This window comes from Trematomus bernacchii, unplaced genomic scaffold (genome assembly GCF_902827165.1).
Source record: "Trematomus bernacchii unplaced genomic scaffold, fTreBer1.1, whole genome shotgun sequence".
NCBI lineage: Eukaryota > Metazoa > Chordata > Actinopteri > Perciformes > Nototheniidae > Trematomus > Trematomus bernacchii.
The window spans coordinates 13,102,227-13,129,657 of NW_022987547.1; the positions used below are offsets into that span (position 1 = coordinate 13,102,227).

General features: G+C 39.0%; 1 protein-coding gene across 1 annotated transcript in view; it reads left to right on the forward strand.

Annotated features, from left to right (window-relative positions):
• Nucleotides 1-27,431, forward strand: part of unc5da (unc-5 netrin receptor Da) — a 171,171-nt gene that overhangs the window by 125,646 nt on the left and 18,094 nt on the right. The window contains exons 5-12 of the mRNA XM_034122747.1: nt 7,197-7,371; nt 8,991-9,158; nt 11,589-11,753; nt 12,085-12,117; nt 14,520-14,705; nt 18,244-18,393; nt 20,399-20,617; nt 24,746-24,830. Coding sequence (XP_033978638.1) covers nt 7,197-7,371; nt 8,991-9,158; nt 11,589-11,753; nt 12,085-12,117; nt 14,520-14,705; nt 18,244-18,393; nt 20,399-20,617; nt 24,746-24,830 — 1,181 coding nt within the window. The remainder of the gene's footprint in view (nt 1-7,196; nt 7,372-8,990; nt 9,159-11,588; nt 11,754-12,084; nt 12,118-14,519; nt 14,706-18,243; nt 18,394-20,398; nt 20,618-24,745; nt 24,831-27,431) is intronic.

The following is a 27,431-nucleotide window of genomic DNA, read 5'->3' on the forward strand; positions in this document are numbered from 1 at the left end:
TTGATCTCTCCTCTGGCTGAAAATTATCTTTTACCAAACAAGACAAGAGTGAAAACTTTCAGAGGGGCACAGTGCGGATCAGTTCTCATTAGCTTCAGTTTATATTGGCTGCTGTTTGACGGTCAACATGGCGACCTTGACACCACGTAGCCCCCCACCAGCAGACTGCCGTGAGGGCTGGTTGGCTGGGTTAGGTGTGGTGTAGTTCAACACTGGTTGCTGCTATCTAAGTGGAACAAATTTGCCAATTAAGCAAATCCGTTTCCTGTTCTCCCCAGGCGTTGGCTTATCAGGCTCATATGAGTCTGTCCTGTCCCTGCCTTCACATCAGCATGTGCATCTCTCTATCGCTTTACCCGGAAGGGGAGATTCTAGGACCAACTCAGAATGCAAATCGCTCTCTGGGTTTATACACTTCCTAGAGCGAACTGAGTAAAAAAAAAGAGCGGGGGGGACAATGTGTGAAAGATAAATCAAAGCCAAAACATGAGACTGAAAAAACATCCAAAGTACAAGAAGATTATTTTAATTTACTTAAGCGTAAGAATTCCCTGAGATAAGGGGCCCCGAAAAATGAACACTCGCAACCAAAGAGACTTCACATGTATTGTACTGCTGCGATCACAGAGAGAACAGAGAGACAATTAGTTTGCCAGTCACACTGAACAACAAGAAACGTATTTTTTCTGGTTTTACTTATTTTTCTTTCACGATCAGTGGTGGAATGTAACTAAATACATGAACTCAATTACCATACTGAAGTATGACTTTGAAGTACTAGCTCTTGAGTATTTTCATTGTATGCTGGTATATACTTTTACTCCACCACAATTATAGCTTAAGATACCAATTTACTTTGAGGATTCAGATTATTTAAATAAATAAATAAAAAAACAACCAAGAAATGGTGATTTATTGTTGTGGATTAAATTACTGTCGAGACCCAACATTGAACCTTATAATCTTATCTGCTAATAAAAAATAAAAATTCTTCGGAAATACTTTTACTTCTGATGTGTTGAGTATATCTTCATGCCAACGCAACGCATATGTCCTTTAACTTAAAGTAGGACTCTGAAACTATTACTTTTATTTGCTACAGATTATTTGTGCACTGTATACTACTTTTACATTAGTGAAAGATCTAAAAGAGTTATTTGTTCACCACTTTTCCCAATGTGGGTGCTGGTAACAATTGTATGGACTTCCTATATGTGAAAAAAAACGCTTACACTATTATACCTCTTATTCATTTTAAATCAAAATAGTATTTTGCCGGAAACATCATATTATTTGGTGGTCGTGGAAAACACATGCCCTCATCCTTATATGAATACAGCTAACAGGGACGGAGGGTGTCACAAACACGTTGCATCTTAAACACTTCAACAGTCTTTCAGAGGGCAGTGATTGGTCCTCAGTGAAGGGCAGAGCCATGCCACAGTAATCGATAGAAACACAGCTCACTTGCTATCAATACCAACTCAAAAGGATTGATTATAAACTTGTTGTCTTTTGAGTGTGCTTGCAAGGTTGCGTAGAACATAAAATGCTCTTAAACAGTGCATGTTTGTGCAACTGAACATACTCTGGTGACACAAAAATCCTCCGATAGTCTGTTTTGTAAACACTTCAGTTTGTAATTGAATTAAGTAGATCTTTAAAACTGCCCATTTGTTATTATTCCTTTTAACACTGGATAAATAATCATTCTTGTTCAATTCAAATTAGGTGTGATTTGTTTGTTGTTACTTTATTTTACATTAAAGGTGGGGTAGGTACGTTTGAGAAACTGGCTCGAGATACACTTTTTGTTATATTCCATGGAATGCTCTTAACATCCCGATAGCAATGAATATCTTAAATGCTTTGACAAAAAATCCATAAAAAAATATCATCTGTGGAAGCAGTAGAGTAGTACTGTAAAAGCACGACCAATCATCTGAGCCGGCCCGGCTAAAATAACTGGATGGCCTACCTGCCTGTCAGCCTTCCATCTGTGCACAAACTTATCTCGTGCCCTCATTGGTCATGTGCGCGTTCGTTGTGTGTTGGAGGAGGGGCTCTGTAAGGATAGTGGCAGATTTTTTCCGGCTGTGTATTTTCAAATTCTAGCAGCACTCGAGCTGGTTTCTCCAAAATTACCTACCCCTACCTTTAAACTGCATTCAGGAGGGTTTTATGTGATTTATATTATTACATTCACATTTATAAAAATGTTTTATTTGAAATGAGGGTGAATTGTAGCCAATCGATTATTATACTGCATGGCTCACTGTGTTGATATTACAGGTGTACTGCTTTTTAATGATCCAATCACAATTAAGCGGGTAAATATAATGTTTGAACTTGTAAATGTATTATCTCAAAAATGAGTCGTGTTGGCTGTTATTATTATTACAGTTTTCATATTTATTTTCTGTAAAAAGCACCTTGTTGGCATCAAATCAAACTTAAAATTAAAGAAGAACATACTCTATATATATATGCTAACGGTACATTAAAAATATATAAATGTTTGCACCCACTAAAGGTTAGGGCTAGTTTAAACTACTTAAAGGCTTTATCCATGGATATTACTTCATTTCAGTCCATTATATTTTGCATGAATAATCTAAATCTAGCCACTAAAGCTGTTAAATAGTTGTTGGTGGCTATACACAGTACAATCTAATCTTCTGAAATATAGCACAGGAGAAGTATAACATTACATATACTGTAACTACCCAAGTAAAGTACCTACACATTTGACTTATATACGATATTTCAAACTTCATCTGTGACAGAGTTTTTCTCACGTGTAATTTATACTTTATGTAACTCTACCTGCAAGGGATGGATGACCCTTCACCAACAATATCATATAATGCTATTCCATCCCCATGCAATAAACGGACCATAATGAAGTTTAGAATGATGTAAACTTTTTTTCTCAGATAACTTCTGGTTCAACTCAAGGGTAATAAAGGATTGCATCAATTGGACTTTATTGTATTGCATTATCATAATGTATCCCTCTTTTGTTCACCACCTTTAGCCTGCATACATACGGGTCTATTTGTAACACAAATGAATGCACAGCCATTCTACTTTAACTGTATTGTCCCCAAGGAGAGATGCCTCTTGCAGCCAGGTTAAACAAAGAACACAGAGGACATGTAGGCACACAGACTCAGGTACTAAAGACTCACATTTATTTGTGGCACATTGTTAATGAGTAAAAAAAGCCCTTCTCTGCAGTGCTTTATTAACTGATTAATGATGCTGCAAATAGGTCAGTCAGCTGCACACTTATCCACCTCATTATGTTGACTTGCTAGCTTGTGATAGAAATTGAGATTTCTCATTGAAAATAAATGTTTGTAGTGTAATAAACTGGAGCATGTCTCTGAATTCTCCCTGTAGGCAACGAATTTAGTTGTAGTCAGTGTTTCCTGAAGGGTGACACATTATCCACTTAAAATATATTGAATTTACACAATGTAATGGTTGTGTACTGGCCGCTTGATCCAAAACACCAAAGCTCCAAGGCCACTTAGTCTTCAAGGCGATTGGTTGAGAGTTGACTCGCCATTTAAAACATCCAAATACCTTCAATGAATGCCGCAGTCACAGGTATGAGGGTTTTATTCACTAAATATTCCATAGATCTGTAAGCGTCCAATACGACTTATAACACTTTAAACTGCATACAGTATAGATAATAAACACAAGTACAAAACACCATGAGGCGTGCGGACATGGCAGTCAAAAACATTTCAACTACCTTGTAGACTTCCCCCTTCGTCAGACTGGTGATGAAATCATTGTATTACTCATAGTCTTGAGCACTAGATTCGCTTTTCGCATGGAAACTCGGCCCGAAAACAATAACAAACATAAACCTTGTCCCTGAACAAACAATACTATACAGAAACGGTGTAATTATAACTTGTGATTATCCAATTAATTCAGTTGAATTAAAAGAATATGCAACTGTCTCTCCGAACATAAATATTAACCATAAATAATAATACACCTAAATGCTCTTACAAGTACAATTTTGCAACTTCTTTATTATGTGCCCCAGCTGAATACACGTTGAGAAAACAAAGGGTTGGGGGTTCATTCTTCTAGTCAGTGAATTCCCCGCTTTACATTTCTCTAACACAGTTGTTTATGTCACCTGCTGCCTGCAGAACAAAAAGTTGTTAGTTGAAGTAATTGAAGTTATTTCCAAGTCATTTGAACATCATTTACTGAGTAGAGATAGCAAGTTTGTGCTTGAATGATACAGTTCTTGTAGTTGTACAACTGACCTTACAACACTGAACTTGTATCATTCTAAAAGTTTCTCTTATCTAGTAGTTGGTGACCAATAGCTGTATCCCCATTTAATGAATGTGACCTTTTCTTACAGCATTGCAACACATTCATGTTGCTTTAATTTAAAATAGTGAAGAAGGGTGAATACATAAAAGTAAGGCAATGTAAGCCTGGAGCTGCAGAGCCTGATTTTGGGTCAAACCTGTTTTGTGAAACAGCCTTACCATTGTCTCTCTGTGACATCAGGGATGCCTTTTAGGGAGAATCTGTTTGAATACTGCAGACCAATACACAGACTGTGAATAATGTGACCCTGGTAAAAACAACAGCGCTCACCTCTGTCGGACTTTCATAAAAGAGGCTGCCTGCATTATTTTAGAGAAGAAGATAAAGCACAAACCTCCAACATGTCAAGGTTAAACTCCCTACCCTCCAGACACTAAACAGGGCAGCAGGGAATTAGATAAGACAAACGTTGTACTTTAATTTACAGATTTACAGCTATCTTACTAGATAGATTGGATAGATGCGATAGTAGTGGATAGATAGATAGATAGATAGGATAGGATAGATAGATAGATAGATAGATAGATAGATAGTAGATAGATAGGATAGATTAGATAGATAGATAGATAGGCTGGATGGATGGATGGATGGAATGGATGGAGGATGGATGGATGGATGGATGATGGATGGATGATGGATGGATGGATGGATGGATGGATGGGATGGATTGCGATGGATGGATGGATGATGTATGGATTGGATGGATGGATGGATGGATGGATGGATAGATCGATAGATAGATAGATAGATTAGATAGATAAGATAGATAGAGAGATAGATAGATAGATAGATAGATAGATAGATAGATAGAGATAGATGATAGATAGCTAGATAGATAGAGAGATAGATAGATAGATAGATAGATAGATAGAAGAATAGATAGATAGATAGATAGATAGATAGATAGATAGATAGATAGATAGATAGATAGATAGATAGATAGATAGATAGATAGATAGATAGATAGAAGTATTCCTTCAAAGTGCCTAAAAGCAAAATAACACTTGGTATGATGAAATCACAAGATACATTTTGTATGATTGTATTAAAATGCACTTTCTTTCCCCCATGAAAGGTTGGAACAGACTGCTTTAGTGGATTAATGGTAGCAGCTGTGGAGAGTGTAATATAGCATGGATGGCAACACAGGGCTTGATTAGGCATTGAAGGTGTAAAATCGTCAAAGGCAAAAAATATAAAGACCAAGATTGATGGAATGACCGATGCAGCCCACCAGTGTGGTTCCTTTGTTTGTCTTGACGGCTGTGCAGCCAAATGATGAAAAGACTTAAATTAAAGGCACATGATGAAAGACTTCTTGGGCCATCAAAGGCAACAAAAAAAGAACGATTGTGACAACATGACTCCTGATTTATTGATTTCCCAGCTACATTTTTCATCCAGGGTGCTTCGAACGAGCAAAGCAATCTCTGAGTTTGTTGGCTGTTGTTATATTCCCCTGGCAAATGGACACTCGTGCACACACACAAACACACAGGAGTACAACCCTGTGCACAAACACAAGGAGCTACCAGTGGGGCGGAGTTTAATCCTCAATACACTGCCATAAATCAAACCCCACTCCCTCATGCCCCAGCTCGTCTCTCTCAATGAAAAGCTCAAGCCAGTGGCACATTAATAGCAATTTACAGGGCCAGCCATGCGAGGAGAGGAGCATCAATACAGCATCCTTATTTTGTAATTCCTTATTACTTTTGCCCACTACACAGGCACTGAATTGGCAAAGAGTAGAAGATGTGTCCTACTGCATCACTGGTCGTTTGTGTTCACACTACCTTAAATAACCCTGTATTTCATCAAGACTTATCTTAATAAATGTAGTGATACAGCCCACCAGAGACATGGCATGTTTAAAAAGCCATACAAAGAATGCATTTAGCATTAAGGAATAAAATCACGCTTTATTATATCTGTAAATGGTTTGAAGTAATGGATACTTTGCTGAAATAGTTGGGGTAATGTATAGCAAGTTGGACATTTTAGCTAACAGCAATGATGAACAGGTTGGAAATAGTTGGCTAAAAACAAGGAATAACAGTTTGGACGTGTCATGGCTTAAAGCTATGACTGGTTAAGCTAGTAGCCAAAGGTAATAGTATATTAAGTACACAAGGGTATACAAGGGTTAAGTTATGGATGACAGTTGAATAACTACTAAAAAATGGTATAAGCAGTGAAAATAGTTAGCTTGAAGTAATGACCAATGTTTGTGTGTTGGTTATGAAAGAATTTTGTAAAACTAACCACTTTTGTCTAATTAATAGTGTTAAATATCATCCACTTAACAATCCATTCATTAATTTCATCATGAGGTTGTACATGCTACATCATTAGTGTCACCATCAACGGTTGGTAACCACTGACCAACGGTGTTATGTCATTATACAAAAAAACAAACTGAAATGGAAACAGTGTCCTCACCACTTTCACACATTCACCCAAAACACACTCAACATGAACTGTTATTATGAGACTCTTGTGAAGGGGAGAGTTCTGCGGTGAAGGATCACGACACACACTTACCTCAGATCATTCAGTAATGATGATAGAAGGGAGCAGTGTGGTCAAGAACACAACTCTGGGGTGACAAAAAGCATACCGCCTAAAGATACAATCTATACTGCAGATATGTAAGTCATAAAACCGTACTATAATAAAACATAATATATTTTAATTAGACCACAGCAATCAGTCTTAGTAACATATTTGTTGGCACTGATCAGATATTTAATCCATCACATTATCCAATCTGTTTTCTTCTATACATATTTAAGTGACTCATGCATATGCTTTGCTGCTTTTAGGTTGAATGGCTAAAAAACGAAGAAACTCTCAACTCGGCTGGTGCCATCGATACAAGAGGCGACCATAATCTCATCATATCTGAAGCCCGTCTCTCTGATTCTGGAAACTACACCTGTGTAGCCAGCAACATCGTGGCCAAGAGACGCAGTGCAACAGCCACTGTTGTAGTCTATGGTAAGATATCCATTTAAAGGTCACCTATTATGCAAAATCCACTTCTTCATGTCTTTTATACGTAAACATGTGTCCCCTCTTCTTCACGTCTCTTCTACATCAACATGTGTCCCCTCTGTGTAAAGAGATTCTGAAAGTTTCAGGAAAAAAGATTCTCTCTCTTTTTGTCCTGATCCATTTTATATAAAAACCTGTCTGAAAATGATCTGATCAGATTTTGGCCACTTGATGATGTCATAACGACTTTTTGGCTTGTGTAACCATTAGCCAATCACCAACCAAGGTAACCCCCCCCCCTCCCCCACCTTATCACCTGAATCTCCTCCTAGAGCACCATTGAGTTCTTTTAACCAAATCTCTCTCAGAGGGGCGTGGGGAGGGGCTCCTTATTTTCATCTAAAGTAACAGACAGAGAATCAGCACTTTTGAAACAGGGCTGAAACAGAGGGGATTATGGGATGCTGCAATGATCTGTTTGGTGTTTGGAGCCAAACACTTCAGAGACATGTTTTGTAATGAACTGAGACCTATAATATATTGATGAAAAACAGTATAATAGGGGACCTTTACATTTTTTAAAGATGTGTGTAATGTTAGATTCAGTCTCAATCTAAATGGCATAATAGAAAGAATCTTTAGATTTGCATTACAGCTGATCAACACAATGTCAAACAGCCTTCTTGTCTGCATCAAAATATCAACTTTCCCTTTAGACAGAGGCTGTCAAACGGGCACCTCGAGCATATTCCCCAAAGTCATTATTATAAAAAGCTCTGCTCAACTACAGCGTGTGGTCTTTTTTCACACGAGAGTCTAATGAGCAGGTAATGGACAAGTGATCCCTCATGTGTAAAAACAAGGAGACAAAGGCGCAATATTTACAAGAACTCAATTATTAATGGTGGAGAGGCAGTGACGTTGGCTGTCACAACTCCCTGTCTTTTATCTGCCAGAGCTGAACACCTTGCTCGCTTTGTACAGCTGCAGGCCAGCAAACTGCTCCAGCATTTTATAGGCCTTTAGAGAGCTCTGCAGAGACAAAGGAGAATAAGTGAAATTATAATGTCATACTAGCACCACCTCGTTGCACACCAGAGGAATACCTTGTTAATTAGACTGTTTCGGAGCTCATTTTTACTGACCTTTCACTATGTGTTGTTTTTATTTTTACTGGAAGGACATTTAGCTGCTGTAGGAAATCATCTAATTCTTTCTGACACGCCATTGTTGAGGCCCATCAATCATTCATTTCCTTAATGCTAATGAAGTCTAGACAGGCTTACTACTCCCAATAGTCTCTGACAGATGTACAATTGCAGAATACCAGCATTTATTCCTGTCCTATGACAGACAGCAAATGAGCTTATCAGTCAATCATCCCGCATTATTTCAGGCAACAAATCAAAAGAAGTGCACAGTAGGGAAGAATCCATTGATCATATTTGATGAGACACCTTAGTTTTTTTCTTTCCCATAAGAAATGATTTGGCTCTCTTGAGTGAACCACTGAGATGCAGTCCCTCTGGTGCAGAACATCTACCGTGAACCACAGGATGTAGGCTAGTTTTCAATCTTGGAAGTATGTGTTCATTCCTTTCCTTTCATCCTCTGGCACACAGTGAATGGAGGCTGGTCGTCGTGGACAGACTGGTCTCCCTGTAACGTGCGATGTGGACGCGGTGTGCAGAAACGTTCTCGCACGTGCACAAATCCAGCTCCTCTGAATGGGGGGGCCTTCTGTGAGGGCATGTCGGTACAGAAGAGCAGCTGCAACACCCTGTGTCCAGGTGAGGGAGGGACAGAGGCTTCTCTTGTGCATGCCTGTAGAAGCAAGCTGTGGTATTGAACATGATATTTGATATTGAGGTGCTCCAAAGTATTGCAACATACCAAGTGTTTACATTGTGACTTTGATTATTTATTGCATGTAAGGTAAAGTGCAATATTTTCAGAACATTTCTCGTGTGCTTTCTTGCTGAGGGTGAGATTATAAGATTAAAACAACTCCTATATCTGCCTGTTTAATAGGAAACTATAGCCAGCCAGAAGATGGGGGGGGCCTGGCTTTGTCTAAAGTTAACACATTTCACCTCCCATCAATGAGGCTCTCAAATTGAATGAAATATAACTTGTTGTATACATTAAGTTGCTAATTTGATGTCAATTGAATATATATGCATATGTTTTGTGTACATGGTGCATTAAATATATGATTTCCTTTTTTCTAATTCATCCTTCAGTAGTGCTATTTTTTATACGTATTGCCAATTCAATTTTTTATTCAATATTTGACTTTTTTTAAATATATTTAGTTTGTGTAGTGCGAATGGTGTTACAACTATAACAAATTGTCAAATTCAAAAATGTGAACCCTTATCCTGACAAAGCAATAGTATGGCACACAGCTCCCCATAAAGTTTCAAATTGTTTATTTAAATGCTCTTTGTACAGATTTATCAAAGAAGATATTACATGTTAATAACAAGTGAGCTTTATTTGTGCATTTAGGCAGATTGTTTTACATTTGCTCAGGCTCACAGTTTCCCCTTGCTTCCAGTCTTTAAGCTAAGCTAAATCAACCATCTTGTCCCAGTTTCAAGCATAATTAATTCTTGACGAGAAAGCAAATAAGTGTGTTTCCTATAATGTTTTCTTTGAGACTGTTTGGCAGCCGACTCTCGACTGCCAGTGTCAGCATGTCCTTGAATGCATCAGCGTGGAAATGTTTCTCTCTCCTTGCTCATGCATAACCACGCGATAAAACAGTAAATGTGACCAAAAGGAATAGCAGCGAAATGGTCCTGTGATTGATTACTCAAGAGCGTTTAAAGCGCCTGTCAGTTGATTTTAATACCTGTAATTAACCGTGTCGGTCTTAAAGGTAGGAAATCAGTATAAAGGCTTGATGTATACTTCGCAGTTAGTAGTAGTCTCCTTTCCAGCAGTTACATTTACTGGGAATTCATTGCACGTCTCCACTGCTGATAGTGACAGTGGTTTGAATCTGAAATGTAAAGCAGTGGACCTTAAAAACTGAGAAGATGTATGGGAAAAGAGAGTGAGGGGGGGGATGCAAAGAGAGAATTTGGGAAAGAGAAATCAAACAGCAGAATCTCAGCAGTTTTAGTCATCAAAACGTCCCTGTAATCTGCTCGGCCCCAGTGTTTTCCTAGGCAAGCCCACATTTAGGATTTCTACCACAACACCAGTATAATTGGAAATCAGGTCTAAGAGAAAAAAGTTATCAGCGAAAGGCAGTGCACTCCAAACATTATCTACCCTTTGCCAACTGCCTCCTTCTGAAGGATTCTCTGTGAGTTTGAACATAAACAGGGCGCATTTGCGTTTAGATTAGCAAGAAGAAGGGAACCTTTAAAGCATCTGGAGGTGGAAAGCAGGCTTGATGGAGTGTAGCATAAGCAGAGTGTGTTTGTGCTCCAGAGCAACACACCACCTGAGGAGCAAAATGTTTTTTTTGTGAAGTTAGTAGTGCAGCTGTTACCTCGAAAGCGTTTTGTTATATTTCACAGGGATCTATGAAATGATTCAATTTAGGGCAATTGTTCAAATCTATGTGAGCATCTTTGACATTGTTCTCAGTTGTTGTTCCATAAAAATCGTATCTATCTTTTCACCCTTTGGCGACCAAAGTTTTTTTATTAAGAGGCTGAAATTTGGCATGAAGGTCGTGTGTGTGTGTGTGTGTGTGTGTGTGTGTGTGTGTGTGTGTGTGTGTGTGTGTGTGTGTGTGTGTGTGTGTGTGTGTGTGTGTGTGTGTGTGTGTGTGTGTGTGTGCGTGCGTGCGTGCGTGCGTGCGTGCGTGCGTGTGCGTGTGCGTGTGTGTGTGTGTGTGTATCTACATAACATCTAAATAACAGGTTATGGGTCACGATAAGGTCATTCCTAGACTTAAACCATCTCGGCTGCTCCCCTTTGTAAAAAAACAACAACAACAAACAAGTGAGACTAATACAGAAAATACATTTAAAACAGGGTTAAAATAATAATAATAATGAATGTGTTTATTTTTGATATGCACTACATCATGATATAAGACCAAGTGCAGGCCCCACCCTCATGTTATTGTTTGGTTTTGCCTCGTCCTTGCATCCCTATCTATCCTATTGTTGGTCTTTGAAAATATACAATCAAATCTAAATGATTAAAACAATGTTATGTGCATCTGCCCCCCCCCCCCCCCCCCCCCCCCCCCCCAGTGGACGGCAGCTGGGCTGAGTGGAGTGACTGGTCGGTGTGCAGCTCGGAGTGTGAGAGGCAGCGCAGCCGAGAGTGCACGGCCCCGGAGCCCAAACATGGAGGCCGGCTGTGTGGCGGGGGGGCGCTCGCGACAGACAACTGCACCGGGGGCCTGTGCACACAGAGTGGGTCCCATCACCATCTCCCCCCCCGGTCAACACTGAGAAAAATATAGTTTTGCCTCATTACTGTCACTCCCATTGTGTTCAGGGACTGTGTCATTATAGATTTACCGTTCATACATTTTGGCAGTGTGGGCTAGATCATGATCGTCATTATAATCATGCTCATTACCAGAATCCTCATCCATCTTCATTATTCACCCTCTCCACATACATAAACACAGTGTGCACAGGCATGGTTGCATACACAAGTAGTAATTAAATCAACTGAGACTTGTAGCATTCAAAAGGTCAAAGAGAAACGCTCAATTCTCATGTTTCTCTGTCTTTGCAGATCGAAAGTTGCTACACGATGCTAAGCCACAGGGTGAGTGTCTTCTCATCTTCCATTACTATTATGTAATTTTAAAGATATCACTGCCTATAACCACGGCCTGGCAGAACACTTGAGCAATCATTGAGTTTGTCCAACGACAAGACAATACTTGAAATCGATTGGCTCCAGGGTTGTTTTCATACGGCCTGACTGCTCATATTTAGCATCATCACAGCCTTTATATATGACTTATACTTGGTCTGCTTACTTAAGCTGTTGCTAGGCTACACAGCCTCCTATCTGCCGGAGTCGGATAGTAACATTGAGTCTTTGACGAGCACAGCGTTTTTATTGGAGACCCTGAAACGGCAAAGCTTTTGTCAACATGGTGAACTGGCAGTAGGGAAGAGAAAGCAAGCAAAACTATCATTTCAACAGAATGATAGTTTTAGAATCATGATGGCAGGGCTTTAACGGTCACAGTGAATGGCCCCTTGCTATTCAAATGATCCTCATTGCAAAAATCTGCACGCAAATATCAGCACTCGTAGCAAAACACAGTAACAGTGGAGTAACGGAGGCAAAGTTAGGAGTCCACCTCCATAGTTTTTTTGACAGGATGCAATTACAGTTGTGTCATCAGAAAATAATTGAATAAAGCCTCCCACATGTTGTTGTGAAAGAACATGATGAAAAATAAACAAAGAATGAATGAAATGTAATGTTGATATACAAATGGAAAAACTCATTATTTCCTCTTCGTCCCTACTTTCCTAAATCCTGGGCTTATATTCTACTTTTTCCATTCTGTTAATTGCCTCCGGGGGGTTTGGATGGAAATGAAAAGCCCCTCCTGACGACACCCCCTTGCTGAGGCTTACTCTCCCCTCAGTCGCCTGGCCTCCAGCGCATTTTACTTTGCCTAATGGATAATTGCAAAACGTAATGGCCATATTTCAGCTGTAATATCATTTGCGCAATCATTTTTGTGAATCGTACCTCGAGACGGGGCAGATAGCAATTACAAATGATGCACACTTCATGGACCTATCATCACCCACAAACTACTTATTTTGAAGTCGCCCCAGAACATACTGCCATGAATCAGGAAACAATATTTTTGATTTGAAGTCTTGAGAGTAGTATAAGAGAGACGGATCCCTCTGACAGGTGTGGTTTTGAAAACTAACAATCTGCATGACTCATTCTCCTGCACTGAAAATAAAGGTGAGGGTTATATCAGATGCAGGTATTCTGATGGACAGGTAGAATACATAGTTTTCAATAATCAACATATATGTTATAAGGAATACTTTGCCTTTTTAAGCATTTTATTTTCAGGCTTGTCATAGAGTAGACTCTCCTTGCTTTAGATTGTGTTTTTTAGGTATTGTTTTCTCCACGCTTGGCACACATGTTCACTCCATTTACAATAACATACTGTGTGTTGGTACATGTCACTTGTTATTTAGATTCAGTGGTCATTCAAATATAAAAGAGAAAACATTTTCTCTTTTTAATAAACATTGTACAGTGAGTTTATTTTATGGATGCTATTCAATTTCATCAACTGAATCACCTGTTTCCAACGTTATTATTACCTAAGTTTCACCTCTGTAACAATTTAATGTTAACTTGAAATACCCATATTTTTCTTCACATCAAGAAAAGCGTTTCAAGCCAAGGGTCCACCTTCTAAGCCACAAGCACACGTCCTCCTTCCTTGTCCTTTAACACAGTTATGTATTTCTGTTTGTCAGAAACATGGAGAAAGAATGCATCCAGGCTGCCAAAACTTCCCAAGCCCCCAATTAACCCGCTACTGTAGCTGTTAATGCCGCTTTGCGTATTTTGTCCATTTCTCCTCATTTGAGCTTCAGGCTACTTAGAGGATTTCTCAGCATGTCCTGTTTCAATGCAGATCTCATTATCTTTCAAGAACAAGCTAGCAGCCCCTTTATTTCCCACTCGTTCTTTTTCTTTGTGGAGTTGGACGCTGCAGTACTGGTGGGACCAGATAGAGCATAATCATTGCCGATGAGCTAATTTAATGAATTGGTTTTGTCACATTATCCCAGTGGAACGCAGACTGCCTCCAACACCAGAGCCAGGCGGTGTTTGAAATGACAGTCAGGTGCTGGGTTGATTATAATCGCCTTCCTTCCGAGGTTCCTCATTAGTAGCTTTAACACTCCACGATGGAACAATGAAGCTGTGCATCGGGAGGCAGGGCAGACGAGGTATAGAAAACAAAAAAGGCGCTAAAGTAGTTTGAAACCAAGGTAGACTTCCTTCCTAAAACAGTATTCATATCTTAAATTAAGTGGGTGTTCCTGAGCAACACAGATTTTCAGTTTATTCTGGGAAATAACGTCCACCCGCTTCCTAATTAAGCAGAGTGAAAAGTTGCTCAAAAATGTGACTCTCTGTCTTACTCACTCTTCCTTCCCCAGATGTGGAGAGCAGCAGCGACGTGGCCCTGTACTCCGGCCTGGCTGCGGGGGTGGTGACGGTGGTGCTGCTGATCATCGCTGTCACTCTGTACCGGAGGAGCCAGAGTGAGTACGGGGTGGATGTCATCGACTCCTCCGCCCTCACCGGGGGCTTCCAGTCCTTCAGCTTCAAGACCTCTCGTCAAGGTGAGCCATTACTATGTGTCTTACAAATCCCATTACACACCAAATACATACAAACAAATCCCAGAATGGTGCAAAGAAAGGCTAAATCCCACTGTGAACATAGGCTTTAACCACATACCGTACCTAAGCAGTAACATCAACAAATGTATAAAAGTGGTTGAAATATCAGAGGGCAGATGGAAAATAAGGTTTTATAATTCTTCCTATAATAATTTCCCTTTAACAACCTGAGTTTAGGACATAACTGTATGATGACGTCTTAAATATCACACTATATATATTGGGAATATGCTAATACTAATGTGGCGTGTATGTAAAGCACGTTTCCGGGTAATTTGCTTGTGTCAAGATACATGTCGGATGATTGAATTATTTATGAAATGATGCACGGCGTTTACATAATTACACTAAGCACACCCCATAAATTAGAGAATAAAGTTGAAATGTGTGATTATGAACTGTATGTCTTGCTTGCATGTTCACACCTACCCTTCATGTGCTGTATGATAGACACATGTTTTTAATGAACAATAAGAGAAAGGAACCCATACAGCATGTAGCCCCCAAAGTTATGGGTGATCATTTTAATTCATCTATCTCAGTCCATATTTAATGTTTAATAATTATTTAACTTTTAAGAATGTTCATTAATATAATAATACTAATAATAATCCATACATCTAGAAACTCTGCAATATACAGGCATGTGCAATATAACCTTGTGCAATTCACGTTTTATTTTCCTTTCAATTTATTTACAATCTGTAAACAGTACGAGCTATCTCTAAATTGTATATGGTCACTTTAAATATATATATGTACCATGTGTTACTTATGTGCTACGTGTTTGTTTTTTTACTTATTGTGTTTTTTCTCATTAATAACTACGTGGTATCGTACATTTCCAAGTAGCGGGACAAATAAAGAAATTCTGATTCTGAAAATGAATAAACAAAAAATACATGAAATGGGTTTATGTGAAACGTTTGAAGAGCCTCTTCCCCGTGTAAAGATACAAGAAGTGTTCTTTGTCCTTGACGTTGCAATAAGAGGTTTTTAAAGACCAGTTCAAATACAGTACGACTAGAAATGGGCACTCAGTAGAGTTCAGAGCCGCTGTAATGTTTGATAGAATGACTACAGACCACAATATATTCTCAAATAACCAAAAAAGACAGATAAAGATTCTGCACCCAATGAAATGGCATTTGGATTGATTTTCCATGAAGATACAGCATTACAGTTTGTCTCCAGGCTGTCATGTATCAAGTGATCGTGCAGAAGAGTATGGGGATTTGGTTGATTTACTTTTCATAAAGTAACAAAATGAAAAATAGACTTTTGGCATCAACTGCACTCATACTACTTTTAATAAGATTGATGATTCATAAGGCCCTGAAAATCTGTGCAAGATCAATTCAAGTCTGCAGTTTGCCTGGTACAGTGAGATGGCATTATAATATAAATGAAGTGTCATTCTCCTCCAAACATAAGAACAATGCAAAAATGAAGAAGGGCGACCAGACATGGGTCTCATTTTTCAGCTTGTCTCATATAAAGTAAACCAAATAATACAACACACACACACACACACACACACACACACACACACACACACACACACACACACACACACACACACACACACACACACACACACACACACACACACACACACACACACACACACACACACACACACACACTATCAAAGTGAGAAGAAAACAAGATACAGAACACTGTAAGTGTACTCACACATTAATGTCAAGCGAGCCGACAGTTTCGTATATTCTTATGTAATAATGTTTATAAAAATGAATTATGCATACTTTGCTTTGTACTGTGATATAACTACATCAATTATTTAAATGCTGTAGGGGCCAAAATTACTGGATTTAATTTTTCCGTTTGCTCACTCTAGCCCTCTCGACATTCTTGCTGTAGTGCACTAAACATCTAATAACATCCATTATAAAGCCTCCACAATACATCTATTGCTTTTTATGAAAACATCAGCAAACCCCAAGAAATAAACATTTACTGAAAACTCAAAAGCCAATGTCATTCTTTTAACCATTTTAAAATACAACTTCTTTGGTACCATATTTTAAGCAAAATATTAAGAAAGAGGTGTTTATTCACTGTAATGTGTCAGTTTGTGACATTCTTGGCTCTTTTTTACTTAAACTTAAATGAATTATTCATGATTTCAAGATTAAAACGCCTTTGTTTGTGTACAGTATTAACATGTCATTCACTCGGATCCTGAATGGAGCATTTATGGCTCCTTGTTTCCAGGCACAGAGCTCAGGAGCGTGGTGTGTTTTGACCGCAGATTGAGGCATATTTTTACAAGGCTGGCATTACGGGGCGCCACAGCAACAGCTCTCAGCGGGGCATAATAAAGTTCATTGTGATAACACAGCAGGAGCCAGGGAAAGCTTTAATCTTGGTCCCTGTTCTCCTTTCTAAAACAGCCTCCATACATCCCAGCCTGCCCCCCCCCCCCCCCCCTTACACTTTGCAGCCTGCTCTACACTGCTACAGTACTTATATATTAATCGTTGCAATTATTTTACGCCATCATGTCCTTAATCATGAGTCACTATGACAACGGCTCACGTAATTCCCAACAAAATAAATCAGCAAACACCATCTCTATGCTCATTAGGAGAAACCATGCTGTTTTCTTAACCGCGTCATGTACTGCACGCTGAAACAGCTGTCAACGAGTCATTCATCACAAATCATTTCACTTTACAATTAACAGATTAATCTCATCTGTAATAGCCTTTCTATGTTCCTCTGTGTTTCTTAATTGATCCAAAAGGAAATGTATAAAACATACATACAGAGGTTTAAGAAGTACTCAGGTATTTTACCTAAAGAGGCCCTATTAGTTTGTATAGGTTTTTGTGCATGTTCCCTCCAGAGGAAGTTTCTCTCCCACACTCCCACACCCATAATTAATAATGCATTAATGTCTTGTTAAAGGAGGGGATTATTTAAATTACTTGAATGGAGTAAATGCAAAAATTGCCTCCGAAATGTTGTAAAGTAAAGCATAAAGTAACTTAACATAAAAATACTCAAGTGAATTATAAGTACCTCAAAATGTTGCTTAAGTACAGTACTGGATTAAATGTACTTTCCACCACTGCACACACATGGTTGCCTTTAGCCACAGCAACACCTTTTTATTAGAAAAAAGAATGTAGATATATAAATCTACAAATTGACTCAGTATCACTATGGCAGATTGTCCCAGTATTTTTGAACATCAGATTTAAGTATATTACTGCACCACAGTCGCTGGCCCTTTAATTGGGACATTGTACGGTAAGGAGTTCCTGTTCCCATGGGGATTTAATTATGGTAATACTTGAAGGATGTTAAAACCTAATTGTCTTGACACCTTATAGGTTTAATTGTTGTTGATGGAGGCCGTGTAAAGTGTCACTCTCTGCAAATGTGATTGTTGCTTAAAGATGTCTAATTGTTGACAGTAATCTGCATTTTCTCTTTGTGTGTTTTTCAGCAAACCCTCTGCTAATGAATTCATCCATGCAACCAGATCTGACAGTGTCGCGCACCTACACCAGCCCTATGTGTTTCCAGGACTCCATCGACAAGGATCTGATGGCTGAGCGCTCACTGCTTGACCCATTGCCTGATCTCAAGGTCAAAGGTCAGCAAATAGATGTGTGTTTTGTGAGCCCCTGACTGTGGTGTTCAAATACTTTTTGGAAAGGCAAGAAAATAAGTTTGCTGTTGCTGTTCGGAAGGATAATCCATTTTTCTTTGAACCTGCTTTGAGGCAATCTCTAAGAAAGCTGTCATAAAAGAAAAATGGTCATGGTCTTGAAGGGCATCACAAATTGACCATTGCTAAGCCACGTCCTTCTTAGTTACTGTTGTTACGCCTGTCAAGCTTTCCGCTCTTGTGCCGCACATCTGCAGTTTACAGTGATACAGATGTACAACTCTAAGTGTGTGGTAGCTTCTGAAAAAAATAGCTTCTTGATTTCAGACAAAAGCAGGCTTCAGACATCAGTTTTCCTGGCAAAAATATAAACTGTTGCCGGCAAATTATTACTAGATATAGCTGAATAGCTGATTTAAGTCAAATGAGCTCCATTAGCTGGTTGAAAACACCGTCTCCAGATGACTTTTAATGTCTTTAAGCACCTATGAAGATGAAGTTAAGTTTGGCAAACAAAGCACTATCTCAAATTACAGTCTATAGTCTAGTAGCTAGTTAGCTATGCACGCTAACAATTGTAGCTTACGTTATAGCAGATAAACACACTATTTAATTAATTTGTTACAATTCTTACATTCTGTTTTTGGTTTTGGGGGAGATTGGAGAGGTAATATTGTGCTCATTTTAAGGATTCATACTTTTACTTTTTTACTAGACCTTGTTTTATTGCTTCAATGTGTATAAAGCACATTATTCTCATAACAAATGTATGAATATATCAGATTTGATCCTAACACTAAAATGCTTGGTTTCTTTAAGCCCTCCTCCCTAAGAGAGAAGGTAGAAAACCTGAATGTTGATAAAATCTCATGTTTTCTTACTTAGGCAGCCAACGAAAAAAATGTGTCTTATTTCACAGTTTGTTGGTGGGCACTTCCAAACCAAATGTATATATAATATCAACCCAGTCTCACGGCATTTCGTGTTATTAGTCACGAAATTAATGTAATCTATTGATTCGTGTTCACCAACACGATTTTCACCTTTTTTTCGTGTCACACAGAACGATTTTAAATGCAATGTATTTCTATTGGTAGTATGTTTCGTGCCTGCAACACGTCTTTTTGTCCGGTCGGGTCTTGGAAGACCGGAAGCTGTGTGGTTCATAAAAACATGTTCTTACTCAATATCTTACCCTAAGCCTAACCCTATCCCTTTTATTTGAAATTGTATAATGTCTGAGTTTTTGTGCCGTCAGTGAGGAAAAGAAATGGCTCAGAGCCTCAGAATACTGAAATCTGTATTTTATGTAATCTTTTTTTCCTTCTAATTTGTTATTATTTGGTGCAGGCACGAAACATACTACCAATATAAATACATTGCTTCTAAAATCGTTCTGTGTCAGAATACTTAAATCTGTATTTTTTTAAATGTCTTTTTCCTTCTAATTTGTTATTATTTACATTGCTTTTAAAATCGTTCTGTGTGACACGAAAAAAATGGCGAAATCGTGTTGGTGAACACGAATCAATAGATTAATTTCGTGACTATAACACGAAATGCCGTGAGACTGTGTTGATAATATATATATATATATATATATATATAATAGCTCGGACAAAACATTTTTTGTTTTTCATGGTATTTCTTACTACTTACTTCTTACTACAGATCCATGCGCACTGCTTTAGCTTGAAGAGAAATCCAAAGCTTCAAAGACTTGCTGTCCCTAAATTCTGTTTGCTAAGCTATAATTGGACAACTGCTGTTTTAAGGGACGGTCAATTTGGAGAGTGATTGGTTTTACAGACACCATACTGAATTCAACCTCTAATGTAATCTTCTAATATCTTGCTGTTGTATGTGTCTACACTGCGGTGGTAATTGAGAAATTGAGTTTACAGTGATGCCCTATACCTTCTTTTTGCTCTGGGTCTAATGAACAGTGTTAGTTTAACTGCAAAAACGTTGTATTTGATTGTTTCTCTAGGGGTGGCAGAAAGGGCAGAGTACCATGTCATGTCCCACCCTCAGACATTTCCACGGGGCCTGGCTCCAGACTACAGAGGGGTTCCAGTTGGGACCACGCTGGGCAGAAGAGGCAAAAATCTGTTCACTCCACAAGTCTCTCTGACTCCCAGCAGGCCTCTTCACAAAGCAACCGCAGTGTTTGGTTATGCTGGAGGCAGGCTGGTGGTGCCCAACACAGGTGAGCCCACTGTAAGACACTTCATTCCATATAACCCAGTGTGTAAACTGACATTCCTTAAACCTAAAACTAAAGAAATCGCAGAGAAGCTGAAATCTATATCTTACCATCGTTTGAAACAGCAGCAAAGATGATACAGGGAACCTTGTAATGCGTTTTGAAGTTGCTTGACCTTGTCAGTGTTGGCATGCTGCGAATATTTGGAAATGTCTTTGATCGACCGAGTAACATGAACATGAATATCTTATTTACTGAAGCGCTGAAGTTAGACAGCTTTGACATTTCTATCCAACCAGTGCATCCTGACAAACCCAATCAACATGTTTCATTATACGACAAAGTGTTCTAGCCAACCCGGTATCACAGCAAGACGTGAACATGTGACGATCTACCATGCTGGGAGACGTGAATATGTCATGGTTTTCGTCCCTTCAAACGTGACAGTTACACGGTATTGTTAACATGGCCCAACCAGTGGAGAAATACCCGGAAGTGCCAAGCAAATGGTCTACCGCGCCTATTGGTCGGTTTTTATTGTCAAAATTAGATGTTTACACCTCTTTTAGCAGAAACAAAGGCTACATTAATGTATTAAATCGATGTTAATCCATGTGTGTGGATCATAGACTGTATATATAAAGGTGTGGATGTGGAATTAACGGACGTGACGTTGTGCGATTGCGTTGCCTGGCAACGCAATTTACAAACTCTTCAACTACAACCCTAATTATATTTAAAAACATTTTAGAAGGCCTCACGAAATACTTTAATGTAAATTAAAATGTAAATGTGAAGGGATGTGTGTAATGTGGTGATTGACATTATTCACCCACGGATCTATGGATTGGGGGTATTGTTCCGCACGGACATTTTAGTTAACCGGACTGCCTGTTGATGTGAAATCCGAAAACATTTAAAAAAAATAAAATAATACTTTATTCCGAGTGTGCTTGCTTTTCTCTTTGGAGGTCATCACATAACGGCATTGTAATACACGGTTCGGCTGCATTAAATATTACATATCTGCCGTAGTTCTGTATTTATAGAGCCCTGATGACAAGACTTCTAGACAAACTGGAAGAACTGCCGCCAAAACTGAAAACGTGACGTGGATCATAAATATATCAGCAATTAAACAACATCTTACATTTCTTTTCACACAATACGTCTCCTTGCAGTATCAATACTAATTCGGCTGACTTTTATATTTGATCCAATTGGTAGATAGGTTATATTTACACCATAACGGTGCACAGCTGATATAAAAGGACTTGTAGTTTTTAAAGATATTACTGATTTTCTTTGAATATAAGAATGTAAATACTGAGTTGAGAGAATAGTCAGGGGATTTGGGTGATGGGAGACACATCTATGGATTCAGAATTTCAATAGCTTACTGTTAAATGACGGATATACCTTTCTGTCTGTGATGTTTTACAAATCAGATATTAGAAGTAAAACATGTGAAATAATATAGCAATATCCTGTACAATTATGTGAAAACGTGAATAAAACTACACATCTTCAGATGTTATACATACACAAGTGTCCTACACTAATAATACAAAGTTATTATGGCTGTGTGTACCTTGTGTGCACCGCCTAGTGGTTAAAGCACGTTATTGAATTAGTTGTGTATATGATAGATAGATAGATAGATAGTACTTTATTGATCCCAAATTGGGAAATTGTTGTTGTTACAGCAGCATAAAAGGCATTTTACAATAAAACAAAACTACAACTGAATTTTACTCAGGTGTAACTAAAGCCTGATTTAAGGGTTGTTTATATTTCACATCATTAATCAGAATCTGCAAAGTAACTAAAATAAATGTAGTGGAGTAAAAATACCAGGTTAACCTCTGAATTGTAGTGGAGTAGAATTGCTGTTTTGTTTAGTCATGGGTATTGAATATGGAATAAAGGTTTTGACAAGACCTGGTGTAACAATAATCAAAAAGGACATTAAAAGAGCTCCAGATGTCAATGATCTAAACAAAACAGCACACCTGAAATGTATATTTAAATACTTTATTAAGGTGAAGTGAATTAGTTTTTTCTGTATGTTTTTCAAATCAGTGTTATACAGTAAGTGTCATAGACAGTGTTACATTGCTGTTATTATCCTTAAAATATATGTAAAACAAAACCACGTATGATCTTTTTATTTGGGTGGTTTACTAATGACAGTTAATTCTGTTTCTGCTATTGATGGTTTCATTTTTGTGAAAAATAATCAAATAATCAAATTCAATAACGTGCTTTAACCACTAGATGTGCCTTTCTATCAGCTGTGCACCGTTATGGTGTAAATACAGCCTATCTACCAATTGGATCAAATATAAAAGTCAGCCGAATTAGTATTGATACTGCAAGGAGACGTATTGTGTGAAAAGAAATGTAAGATGTTGTTTAATTGCTGATATATTTATGATCCACGTCACGTTTTCAGTTTTGGCGGCACTTCTTCCTGTTTGTCCAGAAGTCTTGTCATCAGGGCTCTATAAATAGAGAACTACGGCAGATATGTAATATTTAATGCAGCCGAACCGTGTATTACAATGCCGTTATGTGATGACCTCCAAAGAGAAAAGCAAGCACACTCGGAATAAAGTATTATTTTATTTTTTTTAAATGTTTTCGGATTTCACATCAACAGGCAGTCCGGTTAACTGAAATGTCCGTGCGGAACAATACCCCCAACCCATAGATCCGTGGATGAATAATGTCAATCACCACATTACACACATCCCTTCACATTTACATTTTAATTTACATTAAAGTATTTCGTGAGGCCTTCTAAAATGTTTTTAAATATAATTAGGGTTGTAGTTGAAGAGTTTGTAAATTGCGTTGCCTGGCAACGCAATCGCACAACGTCACGTCCGTTAATTCCACATCCACACCTTTACAGTATATATACAGTCTATGATCCACACACATGGATTAACATCGATTTAATACATTAATGTAGCCTTTGTTTCTGCTAAAAGAGGTGTCGACAAATTAAAAACATCTAATTTTGACAATAAAAACCGACCAATAGTCTTGGTAGAGCATTTGCTTGGCACTTCCGGGTATTTCTCCACTGGTTGGGCCATGTTAACAATACCGTGTAACTGTCACGTTTGAAGGGACGAAACCGTGACATATTCACGTCTCCCAGCATGGTAGATCGTCACATGTTCACGTCTTGCCGTGATACCGGGTTGGTTCTAGCTATAGTGAATGTGTAACTTTATAAAGAACACACTGTACACTATAAAGTAAATGTTCACTATGTAATGTAAACCTGTGATGCTCAGTGTACCACATTATGAAGGCAGCTTTTCCTCGTGGCCTACATTCATCATCCTGTCCCTCGAGGGCCTTTATCAACTGCAGTGTAGATTGGCAGTAATTGTTTATCATACAGTAGTGTGTGTATCTGAGACACAGTGTGTGTGCTTGTGACAAAGACGCTCTTGCCAGCATTGATTCACGAGGCCTCCGGGACCCTCTTCCTTTTCCTCGTGCCATCACCTCTCTGGCTGTCACCTTTAGTAAAGAGACATGACAGCAGGGCAGCGTGTGGCTGTCAGTGGTGTAAAGTAACTAAGTAGATTTACTCAGGTTCTGTACTTGAACACAATTTTGAGGTACTAGTACTTTACTTGAGTATTTCAATTTTATGCTACTTTTTACTTCTACTCGACTACAATTCAGAGGTAAATGGTGTACTTTTACTCCACTACATGTATTTAATACCTTTAGTTACTTTACAGATGTGGATGAATGATGTGAAATATAATCAAGTGTTAAATCAGACTTTAGTTCCACCTGGAGTAAATTCACAAGCTACCCTGCAGTATACAAAGTCATTCAAACTAGCTGCACCTTTACCAGCTTTGAGAACACTTTCATGCATCAATAAATATAATCAAAACTTATCATATATATTATTCTGAAATGGCACTGCATAATGAAGTTTGGTAAGTATATGTGTACTTTTACTTGGGTGACATTTTGATTGCAGGACTTTTACTTATAACAGAGTATTCCTACACTCTGGTACTTCTTATTATCTAAGTATTCTCCCACCGCTCTGCCTGTGTGCTGATCACTTTCTGCATGCCTTCTTCTCTGCAGGGATAAGTCTGCTGGTGCCTCATGGGGGGATCTCAGAAGACACTACCTGGGAGATGTACATGATCATCAACCAGGAGGACAGCAGGTGAGGACTCTCAGTACACACTGCTCTCTTTTAATCTTTCAACCGTCGCAGCACATCTCTCTTCCCTCTTCACGCCACCTCGTCTCTTCCTCTCTTTGCCGAACATGCACACAAAGAGCTCACACAGATCCTCTCATGCGGAGAATACACAGTCCCATGTACTCGCACATACACACATACAGATGCAGAACATATACCCACCCATCAGGGGGTCCTTTCTCATCTTGCAGGCACTGCGGGGGGGAACATGATGTGTCATAAATACATTGGCAGCCGCAGACAGATTTCGATGCTGCCTTAAGCAACTGTCTCAGAGAGAGAGATGGCCTCCATGCCTCTGGTAGCCCGTTTTATGTTAGTAGACATAACAGTGACAATATCTCCTTCCATCGTGACTGGTGAGAGTGCACTGTGAACTTTGTAAAGTCACGATGATCGGTGATATTGATTATGTTTTTGGTTCTGTTGAACGTGATATGCTACAAAGTTTGGATGACTGTTTCCTGCCAGCTCAAGTCTATTTCTGTAACTCTGATGTCAGGATTCTCACAAAGCTATTACTTGAGGAGGAAAAGGCATGATAGATAAGAGCCATTTGAAAAGGGGAGTAATACCTGTGACTTGTTTGCAACGGAGCCTCAAACGGTATCTGACAAGCAGGAGTCAGTTTTTGGACATGTTCTTGATTTATAGCAGACGGTATCAATGTGTCAGCATGTCTGTGTGAAACCCCGCTAGCGAAATATCACCCTAACAACGCGGCTAACAGCCTGTGCTTCTCAATGAATTTCAATTTCTACATCCCAGGGAGAATCAAAAGTGACATTTAGTGCCGCGTGAAATTCAACTGCGATCTCACCAGCACCCACACATTAAGTGCCGAGGGTCATTTGAGGAAAAGATACAGATCAAAGGTCACCTTCAGGTTGGGGACGTGCTCAGTTAGGGGGCTGGTTACACCCCCCTGCCCAAAGTCTCCCCAGTTCAGCCTCGGCGCTGCCCTCCAGGCTGCTGCCCTCCAGGCTGCTGCCCTGCTCTGATAAGCTGATGCTGTTTACTTCTCTGGCTGCCGTCTGAGGAGCTGCAGGACCCGAGCCCCAGTGAGCTGTCAGTCACAGCCTATCTTCTGACAGCCGCAGAGTTCAGCGGAGAAATTGGATCCTTTCTTTCCATTCAAACTCGGTCATCTACATAAGACGTGGCTCTCCTCTGCAGAGAATAAGAATCGATCGGCTCAGGCTCGGTTTCAGGTGTTTGAAAGAGCTTTAGTTCGTCCTCTAGGCTTCACCAGGTGGTTCTGTGTGCGATCTCCTCCAGCGCAGCAGGGGACAGTGGGTAGTCTGAGGACAGCATCATAGTTTGTGACAAAATATCGCTTTTAGGATGTGACTCATGCACGTTTAGGGCAATGAGTTGAGCAACATCATTCTGATTTGTTTGCCTCTGTGCTTCCCTAAGCATTGGCTGAAGGCTTAAAATCACAGAATCGCCTTGTGGGAATTTCTTCCAATTTGGCACAAATATCCAGTTGGATTAAAAAATAAACTGATAATAATTCTGTGGTCAGAGGTCAATGTCCTTGTTACAAAACCGTTTTTCTGGCCATAACTCAATTGAAATGCTAATTTTGACAATTACAAAAAAAAATGTATTAGGATAAAATGACGAAGTGATGACATCTGGGAAAGCCTAAGGCAGACAACCGTGAGTTGCTAATAGTTGTTTGATCATCCTTTACAGTAAGGCAAGTTATACTTCGTAGTGTTACTCAGGGAAGCGATGTTCCTTTTATCATTTTTGTTTTGGATGAACTTACACTCTAACCAAATACATGAATTCAGTATAATTCCAAACTCAGTTTTATGCCTGTAATTTTGTTGAACGCCATACCAATGTGATAGCTTTAGAGACTCTCACTGATGAGTCATGGTCAATACGTTACTTATTATTGTGTTCTGAGCTAAATGAAATAAATACAAACAATAAATGCCACATTTGATGCTTTTGTGTGAAAAAATGTAACAATAGACAGCACAATAACAAGAGACGCAATTTAACTAATAACCCCAATCTAATATTTACATTTCAACTATCTTCCTGAAGTGGTACTTCTTTATTCTCATAACCACAATCAGAAATGCTAAATAACCAGACCTTTAATCTATGCTCACAGGCAGTCTGGATAATTACCATAGTCTCAGTAGCAGGTTACCTTGGTGTCGTAGAGCCTGTGGCTGCAGGTCACAGTGTTATCTGCATGTGGGGTATTATTTTTAGATAGAAAAGCGTTGTCGTTTTTATTTTTTGAAACGTAACAGTATAATAAAGAAGTTACATACACATAAATCTGCACCAGAAAAAGTTTTTAAAAAAACCTTGGTTGCAGGTTTCAGCTACCCTCTTGGCACAAAACACACACACACACACACACACACACACACACACACACACACACACACACACACACACACACACACACACACACACACACACACACACACTCATGACCCCTGTAAGGAATATAGAAATGAACCAGGAGCTAGGTCCCAATTGAATACTGCGCTCTACTACTATACACAATATGCTACAGTCACTGTCAAA